The 20959-nt window shown below is 38.6% G+C and overlaps 1 protein-coding gene across 2 annotated transcripts; it reads right to left on the reverse strand.

Annotated features, from left to right (window-relative positions):
• Positions 1 to 365: 365 nt before the first annotated feature.
• LOC125513405 (CCR4-NOT transcription complex subunit 1-like) lies at positions 366 to 20530 on the reverse strand. 2 transcript variants are annotated; one of them, XM_048678534.1, is made up of 51 exons: positions 20248 to 20530; positions 19067 to 19367; positions 18762 to 18984; positions 18334 to 18673; positions 18136 to 18249; positions 17925 to 18053; positions 17629 to 17805; positions 17348 to 17539; positions 16554 to 16691; positions 16310 to 16435; positions 15965 to 16209; positions 15350 to 15453; positions 14609 to 14703; positions 14279 to 14515; positions 13896 to 14096; positions 13660 to 13765; positions 13452 to 13543; positions 13127 to 13272; positions 12937 to 13045; positions 12689 to 12835; positions 12187 to 12234; positions 11976 to 12104; positions 11644 to 11883; positions 11429 to 11557; positions 11268 to 11350; positions 11082 to 11187; positions 10888 to 10983; positions 10498 to 10650; positions 10074 to 10256; positions 9800 to 9978; positions 9591 to 9717; positions 9382 to 9501; positions 9089 to 9133; positions 8858 to 8935; positions 7805 to 7921; positions 7034 to 7160; positions 5753 to 5853; positions 5558 to 5662; positions 5364 to 5444; positions 4655 to 4801; positions 4443 to 4580; positions 3920 to 3964; positions 3690 to 3833; positions 3512 to 3573; positions 2597 to 2750; positions 2315 to 2506; positions 2122 to 2226; positions 1835 to 1966; positions 1031 to 1279; positions 821 to 922; positions 366 to 749 (listed from the first exon to the last, which is right to left on the reverse strand). In XM_048678534.1, exons 1-51 carry the CDS (start codon positions 20344 to 20346, stop codon positions 615 to 617), a joined length of 7173 nt encoding a protein of 2390 aa, XP_048534491.1. In that variant the 5' UTR covers positions 20347 to 20530; the 3' UTR covers positions 366 to 614. The 2 variants fall into 2 exon arrangements, with proteins under 2 accessions (XP_048534491.1, XP_048534483.1); XM_048678526.1 differs by having other exon boundaries at positions 5534 to 5662.
• Between the last annotated feature and the right edge of the window lie 429 nt (positions 20531 to 20959).

The raw sequence follows: 20959 nt of genomic DNA on the forward strand, positions 1-20959 counted from the left end.
AAAATGGGGCAGACCGGACACCAAACAAACAAAAAATACGGATGCGGCCGCATGTTTAGTCATGCCATCTATCCGTTTGGGCCCAAAACAGACAAACGCGGATAGTATGGGGAGTCGGCCGCTGGCCGCCTTAACAACGGCTCCAGTGTATGCTCCAGCTGAGTCGGTTGGTCCCGACTTGCCAAAACACGCGCAGCGGGTGGGTTTTGTGTCGACACTCTTCATATACTGCTCAATTGAGTTCTGACCCGACATTTTGGGTTTGGGGTGGCATTTCCCTAGTCCTGGTATGCGCCATTTTGGATCTGACCGGACGGCATGCTCTGGCATACTTTACACCCCACATATTCATGGAACTCAAGAGGTTCAAGTACCAGACCGGCTGTCTCCAATAAAAAGCTTTGCGAGTCGCAATTATCTCGCTGGGAATGGTCAGCCTTCAGGACAGCATTATAAATCATCTGACATGCATTGTACCGCTAGATTAACCTGAAGTGCTCGACATGAGCTCACGAAAATTTACAGCAAAACTAAAAAGAAACAGACTGTCCCAAAGAATCCCCAACACTCATAAGTCATAACACAAACAGCTCACAGTATGCATAAAACATTCTCTAATGACCACCATCAGCGAGAACTCCCTCTTCTGCAGCTTTACCTCCACAAGACCTTGCAACAGACTCAAACAGCCTCTCAATCTCCGGTGCACAGCGTGTAAAGGATCGAGCCCAAAAGCTATAGCGTGGATTCTACAGAAGGCAACCCTGTATTAGACCTATTCCTTGCCAAAAAATTCTTTCAAGTGGTCGTTGTAGCATACCTTTATGAGCTCAATGAAAGTAATAAGTAATCCCCAGGGATGAGGACGATTAACTATTAGGCGCTCTAAAAGAACTCTAGTTATCTGCTCCTGTACGATATCCTGCAAGTTTCAAGTTTCAATTGGACGATGTCAGGAGGTATTTCATAGATGCATATGGGTATCACACCAAAACCCAGAAACCCGAAAAGAGGGAACTCATTAAGTTACCTGTGTTGCCTCAGCAAACAAGTACAAAATGATGAAGGAGAAGTAGTGAGTATGATTGTTTGGATAGCGTAGCTGGTTAGCAATTGCGTTCAGGAGGAGGTAACGGCCTTCGGTATCCATATTCACTATAAGATTTCTGAAGACCTCAGTGGCTGTTTCAATCTGAAAAACATCCACCTGAGGACTTTGGTTCATTTGCTGCGCTGATGCTGATGCATTCGCCTTGTTATGCTGTAACTGTTGCACAGCCTGCATTTACAATTTAGACACCATTATAGAGTGTTCATGCATGCCAAGAAAAGTGATCAAAAACAAGCAAAGAAGGTAGAGGTAAAGGTACTTCATACTGTAACTGTAGAGACCCATAGGGTCGATGCAGATTCAAAACATGACATAGCTGTTTGGTTTAATGTCACTGAGAGCCAAAGTTTGGTCACTTCAGAAAAAATTGGCTGCCGTTTGGTTCAGCGAGAAAAGTTTGGAAAGAAGTTTCTGTAACTACGTATTTCTGGAACCAAACTTAACAAAAGAAACATGGCCAGCTAATTTGGCTGGTTTTCAGATCCTAAATTTGGGCACAAACCAAACCAGTCATAAACTTGCTATCTGTCTGAAAACACACAAACAGAAGACTAAATACAGTCCAAACCTATGTTAACCAATGCTGAAATACTATGAAAATTTGCTGATAAAAAGTGATAATATCTCCTTCACTTGGCTATTTGGACGCAATATTAGGGTATAAAAAGCATTTCTAACATTGTAATGGAAAAAACAATCGCACACAAACATATAGAAACTGACCTGGATGCCAACATAGACGACCAGCGAATTAATTAAGGGAACATTATAACGAGTCCCAGCAACATTAGCTTCATTTGGAGGCAGCACTAACTTCTGCTTTAAATCAGTTAAAAAGGATGAACCTTCTGGTCTCTGCAAGAACGCAAATGAGAGAGAAAGAACAAACGTTATGTATACCATTTCTTTTTAAGGTTTCAACAATATACTCAATGAATGACTCGGACCAGCTTAAAGAATCGTCTAGACTGGAAGCTGCCGTTACATTAGAGAATGCAGACATGATTTACCTTGAGGTACTCGTCAACCTGGGTCTTCATTTGCTTTGCCTTCAAAGCACCTTCCACATCAGACATGATTCTTGGAGCTACTGAAATTTCAGCTAGCAGGTCAATCTGTATTACAAGAAACAGCTGGAGCTCATTAAACATACAAAACCCAGGGGGAGTTTGTAGGTAGCATGTACTAGCAGTCTGTAAATACCTTCAAATTAGGAGTAGAGGGATCAGGAAGTCTCATATTGCGTGGAAATGCACTAAGAATAACATTACGCATTTGAATGCAGCTTGGGGGAATCACATCACAGAAACTGAAGTGGTAGTCACAGAGGAACTCAGGAAAGTCATGGAGTAGAACAAGCAGCACTCTCAAAGTTCCTTTGTATAAAAGCTGAATCTACAAAAGGAAAAGGTACAAAGTACATGAAAGTGCAACACATACTGTATATAACACAGCTGCAAACGAAGGTGCAGGGATAGAACTTACGGGCTGTCCCAGCTCAGCGTTTCTTAGATATGGTTCCATAAATTTGAACAAATCACCAAGCAGCCTCTGGAAGAATGGCCAGCCCTTTTGTGAATTGCACAGCAATAACTTCGGCATGAAGCTTCTATGGCTTACCAATTCAAGCCAAGCAAAACTACAGTGGAAAAGGCATTTAGTTGGCAAGTAACAAAAGTACATGGTAATTTCACTACTCCCTCTGATCTATATTAATTGTCGCTGATTTAGTAAAAATTAATATGTACTTTGTTACTCAACCAGTGAAAATTAATATTGATCGGGGGGAGTACTTAAATTATTTTAAAAAACACCAAACAGTCTAATTTCATAACTTCAATATTTAAAAACAATACAGTGATAGGATTCAGACTTAGGGAGAGAAAGATTATCATACATATAACAACGAATTTGAACATTCTATCATTTTATTGTGATAACTTCTATTTTTTTCTTACACAATTTTGCAGAGCTTGAATCAATTTAATGCCTGTCGTTAATCGCCTTAATAGGATGGTTGGTCCCTCAAAAAAATTGTTGCAAGGGGCCTGATTACTCACATTCTAATCGAGCTGAGACCATGGGGAAGTTTGAATGGCACGGTGATGGTCAAATTCATATATATGTCAAAACAAAATAATAAGGTGTTTCGAATAAGGATCGGATGATTCTAGGACAAGACCCACCTTGACACATAACAACTCATTGTTTTCAGCAAGCATGGATATTTATCAATTTGTTGAAGAGAGCATTCATAGATGGTTTTTGGATTATACATTTGAGAGTTTCAGTTGCAACACTAGGTATTGGAAGGAGAACACTATTTTGTGCCCATGAAGCATGAAATAAAAAACATAGAAGGCAATCACAAATATTAAGAAAATTCACGAGATGGCAAACCTCCATGCAGGAACTCTCAAGGGTTGAAGCACATGAAAAGCATTTGCAAATGCAGTCAAAACCTGGTGCATAAAACCATTTTCAGCAAAAAAAAATAGTGCAAGCAAGCCATGCAAATCTGATATTATGTTAAACATATATAATTTGTGCAAACAAGTTAAATATACATAGCATATACCTGAAAACTAGCACCATCATGAAGGTCAGCAGTGCTAAGCTCACTTAGCAAATTTATAAATAATCTAAAATATGGCCGAGGATTGAAAGAAACTTTCTTTTCTTCAGCATCTTTCTGAATGATCCTAGTGGTTATGGAGAGAATCTGCAGAGCAGTAAAAAGGAAAGATTTTAGCGAATAGGCACCTTAGTAGGCTCAAATTCCCTAAGAGCTAAAGGGTAAACACTGACCTTCAGAAGAAGGCTGCCTTTGTTTGGTCCTAAATCCACGCCATACTGAAGATTGTAAAAAGAACAGTAAGTAAAGTTACTGTAACAAGCTATCAGCCGATGTACCAAAAATATCTTGGGTGTGCAATCAACAGGTACTACATCAACACTTGGCCACATAGTCTAATGTATGTTAACATTTCCTTTTATGTTGAATTGTTGACATGTAAGGATCAAAGGATTACTTGCAGCTTTCCCAATACTAGTTGGAACTGGGAAGCAGCAGACATATCTTGACTGAAAGTGCTCGCTATGTTAATAAACAGACAGGCAGTTTAGCTTGTCTAAACATTGCCCTAATTAGGCAAGCATTGCGACTGCGATGAACCTGCCAGTAGCGAAAGGACTCGCACAAAGCCTTGGCAAGGCCTAAAGTTGATTATTGACAAGAGATAATAGGAGTTCAAGGAAATACTATGCATCAATTTTTGCATGATTAATGCAATAAAACAAGCCCTCCTTGGAAGAAAAACATTAAATATACCTTGAACATTAAAGTCACAAGCTTCGAGTATGAATCAATTGAGAAATATGAAATCTGGAGTTGCTGGGCCGGCTGCTGAGACATCCCACCAGGAGCAATAACTTGCTCAGAGACAACAGCATGTGTGATGGCAAGTTCCTGCGTTATTTTAAGTATTAGCCCTCACATATCACGGAGATCAGTATAAACTTGATACTGGGTAGAAGAATCACCGTGAGAGTATGGAAGAAGCGGTCAGTCAAATCATCTCCCTTAAGCAAGCCATGTTGTTGCAACTGCACAATGTAATGACTATATGCTGAATCACCCATAGTTGGATGATCACATATGTGACACCAGTCCGAGAATAAAACTGCAACCTGTACATCAACCAAATACCAAATTAGCTTTCTACAAAGTTCAAACTCCAATACATCAATAAAGACAAATGACTGGAGCATATTCAAATCAACTATACACTGGGAAGAGACAAAAATAATGTGCTGATGCAAATTAAATTAAATGCATAGAGACTTGGTTCGCAATACGACTGTACGATTGGATAACATAATCAAGTCATCAACATATTAATTTATATGTGAAAGGTGATACTGTAAGTTGCATTTGTTGCACTCTTCTGGCAATAACAACTGATGTCTGCGTGGAAAATAGGAATGTTATTGTGTTGAGTGCATATACGTTTTTGCACACACTTAGATAGACGGCATCATTACTATACTGAACAGTACAATGGTAAAATAACACAACAGAAATTTTGCCACGCAAAATATGGAAAATGGAATGAAAAAAGAGTTATTAATACTAAATTACGCAAAGAAACAGTATCATTAATGTTTATCGTCAATACACCCTCATAATAAAATTCTTGTGTGAAATGTATGATGCATGGTGTACAACAAAATAGGATGTCGTGTTTCCTACCTGGTCTTGAAAACTAACAGCATCCGCAAAAGCAGAATCATTTTCTTCTTTATATATTGATGAAGGACGGCCAGATAAAACCTGTAATCGAATGATAGAAATTAATCATCAAGTCAGAAAACATATACCTATAGGAACAGAGAAACTTGACCATGCATAAACATCCAAACCTTGTTATCCCTTGCATGCCTAACCTTTTCATCCTTCATGGCAGCAAAGCTAGCAGCATTCTTGAAATTACTCCTTGCAATCTCAATCAACTGCTGCAATGATTCAGGTGAACCAGGCCTGATTGCAAGCTGTAACACAGAACGTATTACCACTTACGAATAAGCAAAATAGATGGTGATTAGACCAAAGTATACAACATTTGCAAAAAAATGGCCTACCTTCGATAATGCATCAACAACATTACAAAGCTCAGAAACGCCACTGGGTTCTTGGGTAATCAATGTCTGGACAAGTGATATAGCGAACTCTGTTGCAGTTTCTGAAGATTTGGTGGATGGAGGTGAGCACATGAATACTTGATGATGTTACTCCAAAGTTACAAAGTAGCGGATGGCATTGCTTAAAGATTAGATTAGACTCCTGAATGCCTAAACATGTAATATGGCTTACATGTTTGGTATTGCGGCGGCTTTTTTTCCCTACATTTTGCTTTTATATTTCTGCATACATCCTTAATCAATTGACAGTGCCTTCTACTACGTTATAAGCTGTCATGGTAATACCTATGCTGCAGCAAAAAGTTCTTTGTAACAATGGCAAATGACAATTAGGCAAGTGATTGGAGTTTCATGATTTAATCCTTCCATCTTTACCATGGGTGTGGGTAGAAATACATTATCCTTTTTTAATATTATTGGTATGCCCATTTAAAAGCATGTATTACACTTCCTTGAGCAATTTGTTGAACAAATCAGCGAATACTCATCATTCAGGTACTACAGTTGGTTATTAGTTTCAAAAGACTAAGAGCAGAGCAAAGAACTAGGACCATTTTCATGTTTGTGTTTCTCTGTGTTAGATGCATGCTACACAGTTCCCTTTGTGACAATAGATGCCAGAGATTCTAAGGTCCAAATTCCTACACTTACTCTGTTAAAAAGTCAAAATACTTGAGCTGGTGAAATCACATGGGTAAACTTATATGTAACAATTACTGTTCTTTTTAACTGAAATTATTATTCCACAAAGGCAGTCTAGTCATACACCAACCAAAGTAACCAATGTTGAATAATCCAGCAGACAGATTATTGATTGAAAAAGGTCAAATTGTGATAGTTTATTTACTTTCTTTCCTTCTGTTAACTTCAGTAAGACAACATACCACCACCAATATTGCATAGCAATAATCATGGCATCACACGAAGTGATGTACAGGATAGCATACAAATATTTCATTTAGAAGGGGCATAAGCTTGCGCTCATTGTTTATAAGGCGGTAAGGAGACCTAAGGCGAGCATCAACCGCCTTGACGCCTAAAGCGGGCATAATTGCAAGACGCCTTATAAACAATGCTTGTCCTTACTGCTTAGGTGATAGCTATATTTAATTTAGGGGCCATTCCACATTGTCTAGGTTGACCAAGGAAATTTGTCTAGTATTTCTTTTTCTTTTTCTATTTCTTAAATATTCAAATACAGAAATATATGTTTCAACTTACTGTTTCTTCCACTATCAATGATCTTTGCTAGATGAACATCGTAATCCCCAAGATTAAGAATCTCAGAACGAATTAGTCCAGTAACTATGTCGAGGTTAAACTTATTTTCTTCCTCAGAATAAATTACCTGCACAAAAATGTTTAATTAAGTTAATAAAATATGTGTGCCCCATAAATTAGTCATATCTCCCACAAAAGAAAAATAGTCAATACCAAAATTATGCCATTAAAAAAAAGAATTCTAAGTAGACACAGCATCGATTGACAGTAGTTGGAATCTGCACTTGATCAGCATATTGACGTGAACATTTTTGTTCTTTTAGTTAGCTTGAAGTAATCAAGCAGCTGTGAAATACTGACTAGGTGGTTGCGGTCACATATATCACCCATTTAAGGATCACAGTTTCATGGTTTATCTTTATATATAACACCCGCGCCCCCCGAGAAAACTGGCAGGAGCACTGCCTATTTAATTAACTTAAACAGCCCAGTCAAGAATCAAACAGTACTAGAAGTATAAATAGGAAATTTAGCATAACAAAAATGTCCATAAAATAGAAGAACAAACAAGGTAAAGATGCAACACAAAAAACTTCATTGAATTTAAATACAATGCGCATACAGGATATACCATAAAACAGAAGAACAAACGAGGTAAAGGTGCTTCTTATCAACAGAATCAGATCTTACGGAGGAGCTAAAAGAGCTTCTGCCAAATATTACAAGTGGGCAATAAAAACAGATGCTACTGTGAAGACTGAAGAAACATACCCAGCTTGTTATCTCTTTAACGATAAGTTTGCAAACATCACGTATTGCAGCTAAAGTTGCCAGAAGCCATGTGAGATAAGTACTCTTTGATGCATTTTCATACAAACTTCTGAAAACCTGGAACAAACATAACCAGGTACAAAAGAAATTGAGAACTAGAGGAATATTTACCTAATAATAAAGTACCCCGTACGTTGTCAGCAACTTTGCATAAAAGTCCCCGCACTTTTCATGAAATCAACCCACAGTCCCGATTTAAGTGAGAACAGAAGACATTCCAGATTTTGCAGAAAACCCCCTGAGGTTTTGATTAATCAACCCACGGTCCTATTTAAGTGAGAATAGAAAACATTTTGCTTTTTGCAGAAAACCCCCTGAAATTTCAGTTAATAAACCAGCCGTTCATCTAGAAAATAACGTTTTTATATAGATTCAAATGTTTTTTTTAATATTCTTAACTTCTAAACCATAACTCCAATTTTAACATGTTATATATGAAAATTGATTAGAAAAATGTGTAGAATATGAATATGATGTTAATTTTACCCGTTACCCATTTTTAGATGCTATTTAGGGACAGATTCAAATGCTTTGAAAAATTATTCATATCTATTAAACCCTAACTCCAATTTTAACATGTTATGTATGAAAAATGATTAGAAAAATGTGTAGAATCTGAATATGATGTTGTTTCACATGTTAATAATTTTCAAATGCTGTTTAGGATGCAACATTAATCAGTAGTGCACGTCCCGTCTTTCTTTCATACCGGTGCCGATTCAAATTGAAAATGAACACCTCAAAAAAAAAACAAATTGGAGACGAAAGAAACCATCTATAACCATGCATGTCCGTCGGTGAGAGTGGGAAGAAGGATAAATGGCAAGATTGATAAGATGCCATGTTGAAATAAAGAACGTGGACCTATTGAGGTCTCGAGTCATGGTTAGTGTTAGGGGCGCGTGGTATTTTTTTTCTCCCGTTGCAATGCACGGACTCTTTTGCTAGTAGAGGAATAAATGCATAATTACGAACGAGAAAAGGATAACAAACCTTTTGTGCAATCAATAATGCAGCTTCATCCCGCTTAACACATCTGTGTAAAATATCAGGAACTTCTGCAATAACAGACTGAACAGAACAATAACCCAACATAAAGGTCACATTGTGTCAAGAAAAAGCACAATTACTAAATTAAAAATCCAGTCTAACAATATATAAAAAGGAAAAGGAAACCAAAAAATGAAACATTAAAGGAAATGCTGACGTAGCAGTATAGCTGACCTGAATTTCTACATCTTTACCATCATTGGCAATCAAGGCTTCAAGCTGAAAGTAAGAGGTAGAATAAAGTAAGCTCAGTGATAGCATTCAGGGTAAAGACTCTGCATATATCAATGACAATAAACCCCGCTTAGTAATTGACATGCAAAGTTTTGTAGTTAGCAGGGACTTCCTGAACAATGCAGCAAGAAATCATAATTTCTAGGTGCACTTTAGGTAGTAACACGCTACCATACACCATGACATTCCTCCATGGTACAGCAGTTGGGTTCAAATATAACAATGAGCGTTACCTTCTGTGCAACTTGATGGTATCTGTCTAATCCGTTGTCAGTACTCAAAGGTTCAGCGAAAACAGATTCCATATGGTCAACAGCAGTCGTAGGTGAAAGAGGCACCATAGAGCCAAGATCCTGGTAGCAGGGTTTTACAAGTTAGGAAATTAACTTCCAATTCGTCACTGTACTTTATTAATGCAAAGGAAAGTGTGGAAGTCACTGACTTTAGTTCCAGCTGTTGATTCACCCACTGGAATGTCATTAGATGACATAGGGGGGAAAACAGATGCAATGTTAGTAGTCCCACCAGCTTGGGCAAAAGTGTCACTTGTACCAATTTGTGTGGAAACACTGCAGAAGACAGAAGATATCTAATGCATCAGAACAAGATGCTCCAATAAGAGCAGAAAAAAATGGATGTATGTGTCGTTACCTTAAAAGTTGTGTGGTACCATGATCTGACTCTTCAGGAACCAGATCTGCTGGTTGTACCAAATTTGGGCTATAAAGTCGAGGTATACTGGAATTGCCTGGTGCAGCAGTCACGGCTGTAGCAGAAGTGGTAGCTCCAGCATTTTGACTACTCTGGCTGTGCCATACAGTAATGAAGTCCTGAATTCAACAGTTAACCATGATTTAAGCAGTCAATTGTGCTAGGAACCAAAAAGATTGTAGAACAAAGAGAAATTCACGCTCAGCCACTTCACCTCATACACTCGTTGTTGGCTAGCACACAAATGGCCAGTAGGCTTTGGACGAAGTGCATCCGGGACACGTGCAAGACCTTGAGTGTAAGGAAAAGCATCATAATATCCAGAACCAAGCAACTCCTTTTGCCTCCTTAGCTGTGAAAAAGGCTGCTTGATTTCTCCATCGATCATCTCAACAGCCTGCAATATTCTCATTGATGTTGTGATGCTGTAACAGAACATTCCATATTTTCTGCTATACTGCTGAGCGTATACATTTGGTAGCAAAAGTTAAAAGGTCCAAAAATGGCTGATAGCATAGTAAGTGAAGCAACACTATACCAATTGCTACTTATCATCACATTTACGGAAGCAAGAAATAGAAATAGAAATGCCAACGATTACAAGGTATGTAAGCAAAATTAATAAAACATGAAGATACCTTGCGTGTTGCAACAGTCTCTATTAGCGCACATCCAAGATCTAGATTATCATTGATCAGAATATGAACAATCTGCTCAGTGGTTTCACTGTTATTGTTCAGGTTCTGAATGAGACTTCGAAGATGAGACGACAAAGCAACACGAAGAGGCTCCTGCCAGCAGAAGACAGAACAATTGAATATGGCATCATACATCAAATCTAAACCTAAATGAATCTACTCCCTCTGTTCCAAATTACTCGTCGCAGAAATGGATGTATCTAGAACTAAAATACATCTAGATACATCCATACCTGCGACAAGTAATTCGGAATGGAGGGAGTACTAATCAACGCGCTGGGACTGTAACTACACCTGGAAATTACATCTAAGAGCCTTATGCAAAAATACCTTGGAAGTTACATGAGCTAGACTCCCAGCTAGCGTGCCAACCATCAAATGTGCAGCGCGAGATACCGCACTATCATCAGATTCCATTGCTAAATCCTGCAGGAAAAATATGCCAGCATGTCATAAACTTTCGACTACAGCAAGACAAATGGCTAATGAACATGTACAGCTAGGGAAATAGTCCAGGCGTTCACCTTAAGAATAAGCTCCTTAGTAGTTCGGGTAGCTATTGTAACACTTCTTTGAATAACAGGGCCTATAATTTCTTTAATAGCCTTATCCAAAGCAACATCCATGATTCTATGATGATCAAGAGTGTTAGTAGACCATCAGTAAAATAAACTGAAATGTCAGCTAAACTTGTCTTGTAAAAGACATACTTGCTATATTGCAGTGAGCCAAGAGAACTAAGCTTTTCATTAATTCTAAAATATATATCCGCGCGAGGTATTGCTGCCATAAGCTGTAAAAAAACATATAAGAAAACAAAGTCGAGTACAGAAAAAGCAAAGTTGGAAATTAAGCAAAAACAAGGGCAAACCTGACTAAGAGTAAACAAAGCCGGTAATGGAGACGGCGTTTGAGATGGTGAAACCTGATCGGGCATTATTAAAGCAACCTTATCATCTTCAACCATGCTGTTTGGAGGAAGACGAAGAGGTGGTGCATACTGCAGAATAAAGGTATCCAAATGAGTAGAGAACAAAAAGGTTTCCACGTCATAAGTACTAATTAATTATGTGCGCACAAATCAACCTGGTTTAACATATTTGGGATGCTAGTAGCCCGTGAGGTACTAGTTAACTCTGGTTGCACTTCAACAACATTTTTTGCTGGGATCATACCAGAGGAAACCTCTGCAACGACTGGTGTTTGAGATGCAGTGACATCTTTATTAGAAAAATCCGGATTTCCTTCAAGTTGACGAGTACGATCTTTAAGAAGAGAAGATGGTTTTACATCTTTCATGTCCACACTGAGGTTCTTAAACAAGACCTACAACCTCAAATGACCACAATTAGCTTGCGCAATTCCAAGCCAGATATGTTGACAGCACCAAAAAAAATAGAATAAAGAATAGCAAGAACCTCAATGTCAAACTTCAGGTTCATCTTGAGATTAGGTAGATTATAGATCTCAGCAAGTAGGCTAAGAATACCCATTGTCCATGGATTTGGAGGACGATATGCTATACTTGAATGGCAAGGTTCAAGAATCTGTAAAGCACCATCTGGTCATAACGACAATCACCACAAAATAAAGAATTCTTTTAAATCAGATTAACATAAAAAACAGAACCTTTGAAGTGAACGGAATGACTGCGATCATCAGACCCCTTTCATATGCCTTCAAAAAAAATCAGAATAAAAAATGTCAGCACAAGAAGAAACGTTTTGGGATGCTAGTACCTCACGGGCTACTAGCATCCCAAATAAATATAAATATATATATATATATATATATATATAATGCTTGACTGAAACCTTATCTATACAACTCAAAACGTGCCGCACAAGTCTACATGCCTCAGACACAAGATAAAAGTCAAAATGGCAACACTGCAACATAGAATTATTTCACCAATACATACAACTCACACAATGCCAAATTCAGCACCCAAAACAAAAGTATAACAACAAGTACTGTTCTGTTAAAAGTAACAGTAAATCCAGAGGTTTCAATATTAGTTGCAGTAATGAACAAACAGAAGTCCAAAAACGATACTGTATCTCTCTGGTTTGGGTATGAGAAAACATTACGATAAAGAACGGACTCAAATGGACTAATTTCAAAGTACTACCTCAACTATAAGAATTTTGGGATCAATTTCCTTCGCTCGTAACGTTTGATTCCTTCCTATGGTGAGCTTTCCTAGCCAACTACCCAGATTTTTTAGCAACGAACGCTCTTCGGAACTTGATTTTATAAGATCCGATTGCAACAAAGCCTGCAGAAAAACAATTTCAAATTTTTAACTATAGATTGGTAGAACAAGAAAGGAAGACATTCCTCAAAAAAAACGCAAGGAATACACAAGTAATGCAAGACCTTGCAGTTCTCATATGTAGCTTTCACCATTTCCTTATTCAACGCTTTTGAGTTAACTTTGTCGAAGAACTTCAAATACAAGTCATGAAAATTCGGTTCGATGCTTGCCCTGTAAAATTTGCATATGCTTTTGGGATCTGACAAGTAGAAAGTTGTTGCATAAAAAAAATATGTTGGTCATCAGGAGTACCTTTTCATGACCATGTATTGCGCAAACCAAGGATAATACTGATCCTGAGAAACCTCATTAAATTCCCTTGCCTTAGCATCCAAGTTAGAATTGGAAATATTGTTGATCATGAAGAATATCTTGTCTTGAACTTCAGATGGAGGGGCCTATGTGAGGTAGAAACGATTAAATTAAGTTGTTAACTAACCAAGACTATTCAAATAAAGTGATAGAACTACACTAGACACCTAAAAAACCTCACCTACTATACCATTTCAGTTCTCACACTAAAACTTTAGCCTAGAGTATAAATGTGGTAAATTTCACTTTGGAAGACTAAGCAAACCTCAACTGACGTATCTCTTCGTTCTGCTGCAGCAACAAGAGTTTCAATATTTAAAGCAGCTCCAAATCCTGTAGTGTATGGAGATCGAGTGCCTAACAAAATAATATCATAAAATTATAGTCATGCTATAAGCAATGAACCATCACTACTACAGTTACTAACATATTTCTGGTTAATATCAAACTTTAATATGTAAGCCAGAAGTAACCTGAAGGAGCTGAACTTCTAGGCCTCAGAAAATTAGTGGATTGTGAAGAGGCTGAAATAGTGGCAGAATGATGAGGAGAAGCTTGTAAGGATGGTGGTGCGGTAACCTACAATTGATCATAATTTGCAAGAGATTAAAGACACATTGTGATAAACTTGATATACAGGACATAAATGGAAAATTTACTACATCTGCCAAGCGTCAAAAGATGAAGAAAGTTAATTTGATCCTAATACCTTCGGAGCCATAGACAAATCACCAGGTGTTGAAGCAGTAGGTTGACTGATAGATAGAATGTTCTTAGCTTGGACGCTGTTTGTAGAACCTTTGGACCTCTCCCCAAGAAAACCCTGGTACCTCTGTTGCAGTGGAAAAGAAGAAGGCCGTTCAAGCTGTGCTGGAGTCGGATTGGTGAACTGCCATGATGCGTCAGAAACCTACATAAGCCAGACAACTCTTTCATATAAGGGAAGTCGGTACTAGTACACAAATTTAGCATGCCAAACAAATTATTGTATTTAAGAATGTCAAAAAATATGTCGCAAGAGTCAGTTCATGATCCAAGCAATTACAAGATTTCCAGCGTGACTTTACTTCTTGAAATGCAATGTGGGTATACCTCTGTGTTTCCGATAGATGGTGAACCAGAACCATGCGGATCCACAGAAAATATGTTGCCAATATTTGGTTCGTTTTGACTTGATGATATCTTGGCAAGTGCCTGCTCAATTGCAGAGACTAATTCGGCATGTGTTCCACGAAGATGTGAGATCTGCAATATGTGGTTGCAGTATTGCGGCCACTCTATTACACGATCCATAAACTGCTCGAGCGCTGTCGTGCCGAACATAAACATCTGCAACCATCAAGCAACCAACAATCCAGAAGTTACATAAAAGTTGACTGACATAATGGAAACAACATAAAGATTCAAGTAATAACAGCTAACCTTTGAATCAATAGATTTACGCAGGGCATCAAGAACACTGCGTAGAGCAACTCCAAGTCCCAGGTGAGCCACAAGTTGATGTTTAATGAGAGAGCCTATTTCAAACATGAAACTACATCAAAACTAATATATCACAGTAAATCTTAACTTCTTTTTAGGGAAGATACAAAAGCTTTGCATTAAGCAGAAAAGCAAACAAAATTACAACAAATCAGCAGTATATCATGCCTCAATTTGGTAGAACAAAATTTTAAGCCTGCTATACAATTGTGTAGTACTTAAATACAACAGTATCTTCCGTTACTTTCAAAAATGAGTGAGTGAAATACACACAAATCAGCAACAAAAGAAAAATCACCCATTTAGACTGCCCAGCAGAACAAGCAAATGCATACTTGTAAAAATACTAAAAATATTATACTTCAAAATCAAACTCAGTAGATGTCCACAACAAAACAAAAAACTGGAATCCTCTATCTTAATTACCACTCATAACTACAGTCCCGCCTTCCTATATACTACATAACTTTGGAAGTAGCGGTCATAGAGAACAATGAACACTTCCAATGAAAACCATCCACAAATTCGAACCAGAAGATATCTGACAAACAATTTAATAGTGTTATGTGCATATAAGTTCACCAGTCAACATATTGGAAAACTTTTGAGTTGATTACAACAAAGTAATGCCCACAGCATCTGGAATCTGGGTAACTTCAGCAAAGCAAAGTGATCACTTACCCATAAGAACAGCAGCTAGCTTAAGCTGTGTATCTGGATACTTTGGGAAGAACTTGTACTCTTCGAACAGGTTTGAGATCATGCAATTGAAAATTGCTAGCTCCCTGGTCATTGATAACATTAAGAATCCAAAGATAAGTAGGTGAAGAAACAGAGTACAGACAACTCAAATGCTAAAGCATCATTAAAAAAATGAAGGTACAAACGATGCTAATGAGGGGTTGTACTGAGAAGGAATTCAGCCAACTAATTTACAGGATTGCCTCGTATCATATGTGAATGGAAGGTATTATTTATAGCAATTATAATAAAAGGGGTACTTTTGTTTCTGACACAGGCTCCCTTACAGATAGGTGGGAGGCTGAATGCAGTGAGAGAACTCAGTGACGAGCGGAATCGCAATAGCACATTAGTCAACACAACATACAGGGTCACATCTCGAAAAGAAAAAAGGGATCTAGGCAAGATGAACAAGTTAGGCCAGAGGAGAAAGAGGCGCAGATATAAGTTGTGCCTACTATTGCTTCTTCCTATCACATCTTGAGACTTTATCAAGACGAGTCGATCAGGTAACAGATTAAGCAGAGAGTAGATCATAACTAGTATGGAAATCACCTCTTGTTCGTAGACTCTTTGAAGCGTGCAAGCATTTGTATCATAGCATCAATGCTTATCTGTTCAGAAAACATCTGGTGAAAATATATATTTGCCTGTGTTTCAATGTCATCAGAACCTCCCTCGGAAGTAGGAATGTCCCTTCCAAGAGAACTTTGAGTCCTTGATTCATACGCTGCTTCCACTCTATTTAGTTCATCCACCAGTTGGTTAGTCAACAGCTGTCCAGAGTGAGACTGAAGAACCTGCCAATGACACGCCATATGTACATATATTTACATCCATGCAAAGAAGGTACCACCATAATGTACAACAGGCACAGAATGAACAGGGCATAGTCGGAACCTTTATAAATAAAGGACATGATTCCCAGCAAATATTCGTGATAGTAGCTTGAGGTTGTTGGATGACACCCTCTGCAGCAGCATGAGTTGTGTTGACCACACTTTCTTTCAAGAATTTAACACATTCCTGGGAGTGCAAAATGTTAGCATGCAAGTTAAGAGCACAACACCGAACTAAAGTGGAAGTACTTAGAAGTACAATCTGCATGATCATGTAGTGGTGTATGGAAAGTCATGTATATTACCTCAATAAAAGCCTCTCTGTGTGCACTGAACTTCTCGGTTATCCATTTCTCTAGATTGCTATGATCGTTCCGAAAGGAAACTGTGGCAAGTTTGATGCTAAATGCTAAGGGAGTGGAATCAAGGACAGCGGATAGGATCTGTTTCATAAGAAGTGAAAGGGTGATGAAGCAAGCACTAAGCCCATTAATACCAGAATGGCCTATTCATTATAAGCATGAAACCGATATAAATGATATAAACATATTCAACTGATGTCAAAGTAGAAGTTGAAATACAGCCCCATGAATAAAATCCATTTATTGTATTAGCAGAAAGTCAACTGCAGAAAGTTCCTGCCTCCATTGAATATTAGGCTTTGCAGATTGGTCCATAGACAAAGATATTCGCTTCAACACAAGACTGGCTAAGTTTCAACAAGTATAATCCATTACTGGCACCACAAAGACAGAAGTATGCAATCATACCATTAATTGTGGTAAAGACATATTCCAGTTTGTGCTTCCTAGTTCAAACTTAAGAATTCATCGCTTTAGCCAACTGAGTTTGCCTTTCTAAGCATTAAAGTAGCTTAGGAGCCACTAATAACTTCTAAAAATCACTAATCTTTATTTGGGCTGTCCAATAAAACCCAGAACATATTACTATGTACACAATAATCTATTTACCTAGCATGGATTGATTGAAAATACATGCAACTCAACAGCAGGTATTTAAATTCGAAGATACAAAATTCAATAATGTTGCTCAGTTGCAACTCAAAAGTCATTGCATCAGATAAGCGTAATTGTGTTACCTTTAGGTCTTGACATATATCAACAGTTCTCAAAAGACAAATTATATCAGAATGAGCATCAACAAATCCTCGGAGAGTAAGGGAAGGGTTGAGATGCCAGAGATAGTTCATTAGACTGCTATTTTTAGTGTCCTTCAATAAAGCAGGGAATACGCATGACAATACTTCATACTGGAGGAGATTGTATGCAGTCTGCAAACAAGGAATAAATTTCCAGGTAAGTGAGAAATATGCAGTATTTGGAGAAAAAAGTTCTGCAGTTCTAGGAACAGAAAATATACATTGATTTGGCTAACGCCAAGAAGTAACACATCTGGACAATGACTGAGTGGGTAGTCCAGCAGCGGTCGCGCTAATGTTGCATAGCCAAGGTCAGCAAGCTGGCATAACACCTCCAAAAGGTCTAGGCAGTACCAAGCCTGATTGCCTTGGATATGATTAGCCAAGTCTGGAAATACCTAAGGGAGATTTTAAAAGAAGGTTAGAAGTATGTGGAATACAAGATGCTTACTACGTTTGACCCCAAAAAAAAGATGTTTACTACGAGTAAGACAAGCTGACAGGATATAGAAAATACCAGCTTCCTGGAAGAATGTTTAAATGTAAATGTATCTGCTGGGGCAGCCACTGCATGTTTCAAGAATGATAATTGCCCTTCTAAATTCTTCCACAGTGACCCACAGATGGCATGAAGCGGAAATGGATCCTGTATGGTTCAATGAACTAGTCAACTACACACTCAGGAATTTAGTTAATTCAGTTCCAGGAACTATAACGCATGTGCATACCTTGCAAGCCCGAGAATATATAGACATCAATAGACGGAAAGCCCCTTCATCAGGGATACTGAAACCCTCGTGGTCCAGGTTTTCCATTACACTTGTCCAATTTGTTTGTGGAGCCTAAGTTTGCAACCATAAACAGGTTATTGGATCTTAAAAAGGAAGAACGGAAACAACAGGCAAATATAACAAAAAGAAACTCACAATTTCATTGATTGAGTCCACGAGAACATTGATATCCCATGCCGTTGACTGAAATGAGTCATTTGTTTGGCTGTTGCCAAAAGCCGAAATGAATGTTGAATATGTGTTATGAGCCTCACCAAGACCAGCGGCAGTAGTAACAACAGCCCCAAGCAACTTAGATATTCCCAAATCATCGAGAGGCTCAAAAAGTGATAATGTATCTTTACAATGTGCAATATCAGCAGTACATCCATAACCCAATTCAGTAATGATGTCAGCCATGCTTATCTCCTTCCCGATTTCAGATAAAAGGGAATCAAAATCATCATCAAAGCTACCGATGTACATCTCCATGTGGCTGTAAGACACAAAATAGCAAGGACATGTACATGAATAGAGCATCATAGAAGATATACTAAAACACAAGTTGGAAAAATTCTGAAAACCTTGAAGCTGGCCGAACATTGCTGTCCTGAACAAGGACAGGGACATGGAATGGCATCTCTTTGACTTTGAATAGGGAAATAATGTTAGTAAAAGAATCCATATGCTTTGAGAGGCCATCAGTCTGGTGAAGAAACACAACAATATCATGAATTTGGTCATTCGATATAGACTGTGCAGGATTTTTACATAACTCCTCGATTTGAGCAATTGAAAATCTTTGGCCTGCAAAACAAATAAATAAGGTGCAAATAAGTACCTATAAAAACTGATCAGACCAACAAATTCTGCTTTCCAGGACACTTACCTTTCAGATTCAAGCCTATATTCTCGGCATCTGACAGGGCAAGTCCAATACCAACCCTCTCAGCTCTGGATAGATCAAGTTCATTTGACAACGTTTCAAGGAAAACATCACTGACAGATAAAGTCCTCAGTGCTTCACAAAAACAGGTGCTGAAGTATGGTTTATCCAGACAATATCTGAAAACGGTGGATAAAAGATCTTGTTTCAATTGAGAGTATTTTGCCACCCCGGCATTCAGCAGCACCTCATCCAAACAAACTTGAAGCAGTAAAATGCAACCATCAGGACTGCAGTCAGCTAACTGAAACACAGCAAAAGTGAAACAAAAAAAGATATTAGGATGGCTATAATCCATAAGTTCAGACAAAGTAAAAATTGCTGAGATCAGATGAATGTAAGGAAATTACTAAGGCAGCACATCTTTCAAGATTCAATCAGGAAGTTGCTGAATGCTGCAGTCACCTAGATGATGCAGTATTGCATATCACTGCACCAATATTGTAAATAGTACACGAAGAGTGTAGAACACATCTCACAAGATCTTCTTCTTATATTGAAATATAAGCAAAGATATTTGAAAGTATTCTTCGAACGATTGGTTGTAAAATGCACAGTTCAACTAGCTGTCTCTGAAGCAATTCCAAGGAAAAAGATGCAAATGGCCGCAAACACATGCAACTTAACAACAAACCCCATGTGAAAACATTTTATATTCTTCTTAAGGGGCTCTTTGTGTTAACAAAAACCGAATGTGCCCTTCACCATAATATTCACTGTAAACACCAAATCTAAACGAACGGACTAAGAAGCAAAAAAATTGAGGACAGGAATAAGAAGAATTTTGTTCACTATGCATCTATCCTAAAGCTTAAATGGCGCATACGAGTGAATTTTGCCACATATTTTGGAAACTTATGCACCCTGATGGAACCGATCAAGAGTGTTCACGTTATCCCAGCCAAATTTTAGGTTAAAATCGTGCAAAAGTACGAGCGTAAGACAGCTAAATCCGCAAAACCCTAGATTGGTCCTGAGATGGAAGCGTTCCTAAGCACGAATCCATCACGGGGCGGATCCTTGGATCCAGACGAGCAGAACATGAATCGACCACCAGAGGCATGCGTCGGGAGAAACGAAGCCGCTTCGGGGAGGAAGGAGAGGGGACGGGGGCATCTCGTAACCTGGCAGAGCTCGCGGTAGATGGAGTCGACGGTAGAGTCGTCGGCGCCCTGGACGAGGGAGCGGACCTCGTCGGCGACGGCGGAATTGAAGGGGATCATCTCGCGGACGGCGAAGGGCGGGCGTCGGCGCCCTGGGTTTGCCGCTGCGAGCACGAGCGAGAGGCTACGAGAGCAGGGGCGAAGGCGAAAGGCGGTGGCGAGCGGTGTTTGTCGAGCTCTGGTGGGGAAAAAAAGGTCAGCGAAATCAGGAAACGCCGATGTAGCGCGACAGGTGGGGTGATGGATTGCGCAGCCAACCGGGCCAAGTGGCCATTTATGTTCACAATTATGGCCCTCTTTGTTTGGACTTGTGCTTCTGTTTTGCCTGCTTTTGCAGCATTTTCGCTCTGACAAAAAAACCACAAAAACTTCTAAATATGATGGTATAAGCCAAAATCTAGAAAAAATAACACTTTTTTATGAGGTTTTTTGTTTTTATATGATGGTATAAGCCAAAAGCTGAAGCAAAAAACACATATTTAGAAACTTCTTTGATTTTTTTGTCAAAATGAAAAGGCTGCAAAATCAGAAGCAAAAGCCCAAATAAACAGAGACAACTATGCGACATCATCCAGGGCCCAAAAAGACGATACATTTCGGAACATTCAAACGACAGATTTCAAAAAAGTTCCAAACAACAGAATACAATGGTTGTGTTTGTTTGGGTTTTAGA

This window comes from Triticum urartu, chromosome 1 (genome assembly GCF_003073215.2).
Source record: "Triticum urartu cultivar G1812 chromosome 1, Tu2.1, whole genome shotgun sequence".
In the NCBI taxonomy this organism is placed as follows: Eukaryota; Viridiplantae; Streptophyta; class Magnoliopsida; order Poales; family Poaceae; genus Triticum; species Triticum urartu.

What these genes read in the sequence shown, in the direction of transcription:
- LOC125513405 (XM_048678526.1), bottom strand. Translation starts at nt 20,346, where the DNA reads ATGATCCCCTTCAATTCCGCCGTCGCCGACGAGGTCCGCTCCCTCGTC. An exon ending in TGGACTCAATCAATGAAATT is followed by an intron (nt 18,250 to 18,333) that starts GTGAGTTTCTTT and finishes TTGCAAACTTAG; the next exon opens with GCTCCACAAACAAATTGGAC. An exon ending in GCTAGCTGCTGTTCTTATGG is followed by an intron (nt 14,704 to 15,349) that starts GTAAGTGATCAC and finishes TGTTTGAAATAG; the next exon opens with GCTCTCTCATTAAACATCAA.